Consider the following 7,785-nt stretch of genomic DNA (forward strand, 5'->3'; position numbering starts at 1 on the left):
TGAAACTTCACCACTTCATCACTCACATTAAGAAGACTCTACAGGTGTCCGTATTACTTATTTTAGAGTTATTAATAATGTCTCTGTTGTTCATATACATTTATACTTTCTTTCAGTTATTGTTTGTTATTTTTCTGTTGTAATCTTTGATCAAACTCTGGCACAACAATTTACATCAGGATTAGTAGAGTTCTATCTCATCTTATTTAAAAATGGATAAAAAATAGATTAACGTTAAAAATATATAAATATCAGCTGAGGTATCTTTTTCTAACTCAGTATCAGACTCAAAGAATCTTGTCTCAAACATTAACAAGCTGCAACTATTAAGTCTCTTAATTGATTAATCAATCAACAGAAGACATTTATTGGCAGAATTCTGGTTTCAGCAGCTCAGTGTGAACATTTCATATATTTATATCTTTTCAGTGCCAGTTTGAGACAGTGGGAGTTATACAACTGTTTTAACATGGAAACAAGGGTGTGGAGGAACTTAGAACACACACACTCACACTCACACACTTCAATCACTACTAAATAGCAGAGTAAACAGGGTGCGATAAACAATAGACGCACTTAGAAAGTTTCCAGTTTCCAGGATCAGCTCAATACTTATATCACTCACACACACACACACACACACACACACACACACACACAGTCGTGTTTCCATCATCACCATAGCTATAAACCAAGGCTTCACCCTAAAGTGTAATGATTTACGTTATGAGGACGTACATTTTGTCCTCCAAAGGAAGGTGAGTCCCCACAATGTGAGTGTGTAAACAGATCTATGTCCCCACAACATGAGTAAACACACACACACAGAGTCCTGGTGGAAACTAATGGAGAATTACAACATCTCAATGTCACATTCACTAACCTGTCTGTCTGTCTGTCTGTCTGTCTGTCTGTCTGTCTGTCTGTCTGTGTCTCTCTCTCTCTCTCTCTCTCTCTCTCTGTTTATTGTTGGGGTCTAAAATAGCTGCAGACGTTGATAAGATGGGTGGTATGAAAACAAACTGGATGATGAACTTAAACACAGAGAGAGAGAGTCCACCTACAGTATTTCTCTGCCAGCTGTGAAATAACCTTCGAACTAAAGCTGCCAGTTGACCACTTCTGTTTTCACAAAATAATTATTTCATCATCTGCTGAAATGACACAAAACCATCACACACATCCTCTTCAATTGTTCCTTATACACTAAAAATCCAATCAACACAAATCATAGTTTCTTATTTCCATCATCTGGTTTGTGAACCAGCTCCAGGAAAGCACTGAAATTCACCAGAAGCAAAATAATCTAAACTTAAGATCTACTGGGTCATTTAATGACAAGTGGTTTTGAATTGGAAACAGATTTGATGAATACCTAACCAACATTTCACAAAAGAGCAACACAATCTGGACCTGAACCAAGACACATTGACCCCCCATCAGTAGAATTTGGAGCCGGCCCAGCTTCGGTCCTGGTTCAGGTCTCAGGTCGACAAACCAGTCAGGTGTCGGTTTACATTCACATCTGTCCAAAAATGTCTTCACTTCATTTCATCCCATTAGACATTTGTGTGAAATTGTCATAATTTGCAGATGAAATTCTTGAGTTATGGCCAAAAACGTTTGACCTCCAAACTCTAATCAGTTCAGAGTCCAGCTGGATGTTTTTGTCAGATTTGAGGAAATTCCCTCCAGGCGTTTTCGCGTTAATGAGAATGGACCGAACGGACGGACGGACAACTTGAAAACATAATGTCACACCTTCATCGTCGGGTCAAACTCTAAAAGTTTTCCTCTGATAAAAGATCAACAACAGGTTTTTACCGTCACTGTGTTGGAGTTTCCTTGCTGGGACTGACATCAAATACAAACTCTCTAAATTGTCTGTATTCACATGATAATCTGTGAGTTGACTTTAAAGAAATCACCTGCGACTCCTTCTTACCTGACAGCGGCTCTCTGGGTTTCACCTCCTCCACCACCTCCTCCTGCACCGGCTGCTCCTCGGGGCCCTGCGACGAGTGGTCGTTCATGGACTCCCTCTTCAGCTTCCCCAGGCCCACCATCTTCATGAAGGACAGGCGGCGGCTGGTGTTGTCGCACTCGTTCTCCGAGCCGTTTGGCTCGCCGTTGGTGATCGATTCCTTACGGGAGCCGAGGGTGTCGCGGTATTTTCCTGCAAATCTGGAAAGAAACATGAAGGAAGACATGAGCGAACGAACCCCATCTTCCTCCGTCCAATCCTACCTTGTCCCTTTTTACTTCAACAAACTCTCCTTATCAGTCTTCACCTTAAATCCCATCGTCCCACAGTCCCCCTTCACCTTGACAAATTTGATCCATTTTACTTTATCTAGTCTATAACTTCACAAACTCCCATCATCCCTCGTTAACTTTAAAAACTTCACTAATCCTTCAGCAACTTCTCATCATACCTCTGTATCTCAACAAACCACCCTTGTCCCTATATACCTCGACAAACTCTTATCCTCCCTTTTTAACTTGACGAATTCTCATCCTCCCTTTTTACCTTGACGAATTCTCATCCTCCCTTTTTAACTTGACGAACTCTCATCCTCCCTTTTTAACTTGACGAACTCTCATCCTCCCTTTTTACCTTGACGAATTCTCATCCTCCCTTTTTACCGTAACTCCCATATTCTGTTGGTCCCCCTTCACCTTGACAAATGTAGAAGAGTTAAACAAATTCTACTCTAAGTTTGATAACTATGGTTCTAAGACTTGTTGGAACTCTTTACAGTTTGCCTACAGAGCAAAGGGGTTTAGTGGAGGATGTAAATCTTTGAAATAAGAACCACGCACAGTTGTTTTATATTGACTTTTGTTCTGCTTTTAAATCGTATTGAGTCACATGTTCTTGCGCAAAGGTTCCTATCTAACTTTAATATAGATTTTAGTGTAATATGTCGGCTTTATGACCAGAGCAATCATGTATTGAGATGCGTCCATAAGTATGTGATTTGTGAATCTCCTGCAGGGTGTGGATCAAGATCATGGCCCAGTCTTGATGAATTTCGGTGGTCGGTCTTTTCGTCCAAATAAATATGCTAAAAACCAGGAAATGTTTATAGTTTTTTGGAGGAGGCCCCTTTCCCCCAAACCTGGCCTGCCAGATCTGAGAAGACATCTTTGGAAACGTTTTGGAAAAGGGGCGGGCACTTTCAATAAATACTTGGCAGGTGATTGGATGAACCGTGTGTCAATCAAGCCATTGAAGCCATTCGGGAGAAGAGAGAAAACATCTTTTTTCATGTAGGAAAGCCTTCAGTGTCGCTCTTTCATAGAAGAAATGGGTACAATGAACTATGCAGCTTAGATTTGATGCAAAATCAATGGTTTCAATGTGAACATGACACTGATGAAAATGTGATATTCTTATTGTTTTGAGCCCATCCTTTCTTTTTTTCTATGATTTGCTGGTTTGGTAAAAATGTTACCAGTGATGCCTTCAATGACCTTCAGCTGCTATTGTTTTTTTAAACAAACTGTAACTGCAGATGTCAAAAAGTCTCTTTTTCCACAATTCATTGAGTAGGACAGTGTAGGATCCTGTGCTGTGTTGTGTTAATGTGTATGTTGTTTGTTTGTTTGGTTAAATCTTTGCACTATTGTTTAGTTAGTTAATTTAATATTATTATTCATATTATTGCTTTACCTGTATCTATAAATGCTGCTGTAGTGAAAATTCCCCTTGTGGTATTAACAAAGTAACTATCTATCTCTCTCTCTCTCTATTGTATTTATTTAGACAACCTTAAATCTTCTGGATCTTGAATCCTGAATTGAATCTTGTCCACGTAAACCTCAACAAACCACAATCAAACTCCTCTAATCCTTCGTCCCCTTGTTCTACCTTTCCTTGACCGATTATCGTCGTTCTTAACTTTAACAGACTTCCATCATCCCACTTTACTTTTTGTCTTTACCTCAACAGACTTCCTTCAGAGCTCCTCCTGCCCCTCTTCTTTTTCTCTGCGGGTGACGGCGTTCCTTGCAGTGACCCCTGTGGGGAGGGTGTCTCGCTTCCTTTGCTCCTCCCCCCCGACAGCCTGAGGTTCTTCCCCAGCTTCCCCAGAGTCTTCAGCGGAGACTTTAACTTGAACGACGACCTCATCGAACCGCCTCCGCCTCCCTTTTTTTTCCCCTCGTTGGCCTCGTTCTCGTCCTCCTCGTCCTCGAAGGGGTTGCGGTCCCTCGGCGCGTCGCCGTCGAGCAGCGAACCGCCGGGCGACCAGTGGTCGCCGTGGCCGCCATTGCCGCCGCCGCCGCCATCACGGTCGAAGGGGTTGTGATGGCGATGGTTGGGGGTGATGTTGAGGCTCATCCTGCGAAGGATCCAAGCGTTTTCTAGAGTCGGACCGCCGCCTTTCAGGCGCACTGGGAGGTTTTTGAAGATGGGCATGATGGGGATGGGGGGGGGGGGGGAGGGAGTGAGGAACCTGAGGAGGGAGGGAAAGAGATCAATCAATCAACCAATCAAAGAGCTGGAACTGACAAGACTGTTGAGTCCATTTCTACTGGACAGGTGGGCGTTTCAAAACCTTGATGTTAAAGCAAAATTCAGATCAATAAAGCTAAAATAAAACTTCATGGATCCACGAACATTAAAAGAGTTCCTGAAATAAAGACGTTGACATAAGCAACTGTAAAAATGTCATCAGCAAACATTATAATGTGCCGATTCTCAAACAGCAACCAGCTGAGCAGAAGAAGAACAAACCAGAAACCAAGAAACTAGCAAAAATAAATAAAATGCTATATTTGTTATCAGTTGAATTATCCAAAAACAATGTAATTACTCATCATTGTACCTCAAACGAAACATCAGAGCCTCAGTGAGACCGAGATGCAGTTGAAAGCTCTGGAATAATCTAGTAAATCGTCCTTGAGTTAAGAAATTCCATGCACAAGACTTATTTAAACGTAAATACTAGTTACTAAATCAATTATTAGTTATTAACTAAAATATCACAATAACAGTTTATACATTGATACGTTCATATACATGATACAAATAATAAAACATCTCAATGAACTCATTTATAAAACATTAACATTTCTTTATTCCATTTCTTTTTGTTTTCTGATTAATTCATTTTGTTCTAAAAGTGTAATAATTTATTTCCCATTAATGGTTGTTTTTTTTTACCCAACAATTATTGACAGAACTGATGAATATGAAATAGTTTACTGATTGTTTTATTAGTTTTCTGTTCTTGTAGTCTCCTATATTTACTGTGTGGTTTTACAGTACTACAGTACTAACAGTACTACAGTAAGTACTACAATACAACACAATGAAGAGTTCGTACTCGTCTGTAGTGTTCTGACTTTGAGGGAAGTAGCTGATAAGACTCCACCCTCTCAGAGACAGATGGACTTCATGACTTTATGACTTTATGACATCATGTCAGATAAACGCTCTGTTGTGACGCACGGTAACCATGTCAGCACATCCTCCTCATCAGGACGAAGGCAACAGGAGGTTTTCAGTTTGACCCTTTCAGTCTATGTTTTGGTTTTCATTGCTCCGGAAGATGGAGCGTCATTCTTCTATTTATTTATCGTTTTGAATGCAGTACTTTTACTTCATAACAGAGTATTTCTACGCTGTTGTAGTTGTTGTACTTTTGTTTATTAAGTACAAGGTTTTAGTGCTTCTTCCACATGATGGGGAGAGTTAACTAGTCCCCCCCAATTCGATTGGATGAATCTTTGTCTCTGCCCCCAAAAATCAAGATGAGTCATCAAAAATATTTTGTACATTTTAAAGAAAAAAATTAGATTTAGATAAAATACAAAAAAAAGATTAAAACTTTTGGTCTAAACCAATAACGTTCAACACACATCAGCATCACACAGACAGAAGAGGCATTCAGGGTCCAGTTTGTTTCTGTTCTTTACTTCTGTGATTACGAGTGTTGTACACTGATGTAATACGACAAGTGTTCTCTGTACCTTAAACTCTGTGACTCGGCCTCCACGATAACTTATTAACGTCACAGAGTGTTACTGATCATCACAGACCGACCCTGAACTGAAGCATGGAGCTTAATCCAGATCAAATGAAAGGGTCTTGAACACATCGTCTGCTGTGATTTTAAATGTTAAATGTATCCTTGTTTAATGTGTTTCAATGAAAGTACTAATACCACAGTGTACAAAAACTCTGTTACAGTAAAAGTACTAATACCACACTGTACAAATAATATGTTTCAGTAAAAGTACTCAGTAGAAGTACTAAAACCACTGTACTGTAGTTTGTACTAAAGGTACTACAGCATGGCTGACAGCTTCTTGTGAAAACACTCAAACTGAACCTCAGAACTTCGGTCCAGAAAATAAAGTTTAACCTGAATCGCTGCTCTGCAAGTCATTACCATGGCAACAGCAAAGAGCTCACTTCTGATTGGCTGCCGGCTGTGAGCAGTTCACTTGCTCAAGGACAAACCTTCAAGGATCCCTTGAAACTTTTTAAGGACGTATTCAAACCTCCTCAAACTAAACCAGGTGTGTCAGTGTTCAGGTGAGGCCCCGCCCCCGTTATAAAGCCGCTGATGTCACTCGTTCCCATAGCGATAAACCGTTAAGACATAAAGTCATCAAACATTAATCGCCGCCAGAGATCAGAACGTTGTAATGATTCACCAACACGTCTCATTGGGTCAAGAGAAATCTGATTCAGTCTGAAAGAAACTCAGTTTAAAAGGTTTCTGATAATATCATAATATCATTGTTATTATATAATGATATCATCATAATCACATCATAATATCATCATCATAATATCATCATAATATCATCATAATGATATCATAATATCATCATCATAATATAATCATAATATCATCATAATATCATCATAATGATATCATAATGATATCATAATATCATCATCATAATATAATCATAATATCATCATAATATCATCATAATTATATAATAATATGAGTAGTCTGATGGCTTTACAGGTTTAAAATGTCATCTGAAAGAATTTATATCAAGCTGAGATACAAGAACAATTCACCTCCTTTACTGCAGTAAAAGTACTAATACCACGGTGTACAAATACTCTGTTTAAGTAAAAGTACTAATACCACTATACTATACTTTATACTAAAAGTACTACAAAATCGATTACAGCTGCCGTGTGTGTGTGTGTGTGTGTGTGTGTGTGTGTGTGTGTGTGTGTGTGTGTGTGTGTAGACTTGGAGCGGATGTTGTTCATGTTGTTGGTGTTGGTTGAGTCTCACCAGCTCAGGACACACTGCTGCCAGAAATACACACACACACACACACGCACACACACACACACACACACTGAAGTGAGGGTGAAGTAGGAAGTGATTCAGCGGTGTGTGTTCCATAAATACCCAGCAGCCCCGGCGGCTGTTTTCTTCCAGAGGGTCTCAGGGCATCGGACACAAACAATGGAGCGGAAAGAACAGCGATAGTGAGAAGGACAGAGACCAGGACGCCCGAGTCTCTGCTGTCAGCACCGCCTCTAGACCAGGACCAGGGAGGTCTATAAACCCCGGGTCAGACCTGAAGACCACCTGAGACCCACGGAGTCTGGACCAGAGGTTTGCTGTGAGGTTTCTCAGGTGACATGAGGAAAAGAGGGACAGGTGTGTTCAGGTACCCGAACAACAACAACAGGAAGTCAGGCGTAGTAGTTCATCAGCCGAGACACACCAGAGACCTCCTCCTGAACCAGAACTCAGACTACATCCACACCACTACGATCCTGAACCACAACTCAGA

At 40.4% G+C, this 7,785-nt stretch overlaps 1 protein-coding gene across 1 annotated transcript; it reads right to left on the reverse strand.

The window, feature by feature from the left end:
- Positions 1-9: 9 nt before the first annotated feature.
- LOC116376793 (uncharacterized) lies at positions 10-4,451 on the reverse strand. The gene is made up of 2 exons (XM_031838270.1): positions 3,948-4,451; positions 10-2,184 (listed from the first exon to the last, which is right to left on the reverse strand). Exons 1-2 carry the CDS (start codon positions 4,421-4,423, stop codon positions 1,827-1,829), a joined length of 834 nt encoding a protein of 277 aa, XP_031694130.1. The 5' UTR covers positions 4,424-4,451; the 3' UTR covers positions 10-1,826.
- Positions 4,452-7,785: the final 3,334 nt, after the last annotated feature.

This window comes from Anarrhichthys ocellatus, unplaced genomic scaffold, assembly GCF_004355925.1.
Source record: "Anarrhichthys ocellatus isolate YVR2014 unplaced genomic scaffold, GSC_Weel_1.0 scaffold611, whole genome shotgun sequence".
In the NCBI taxonomy this organism is placed as follows: domain Eukaryota; kingdom Metazoa; phylum Chordata; class Actinopteri; order Perciformes; family Anarhichadidae; genus Anarrhichthys; species Anarrhichthys ocellatus.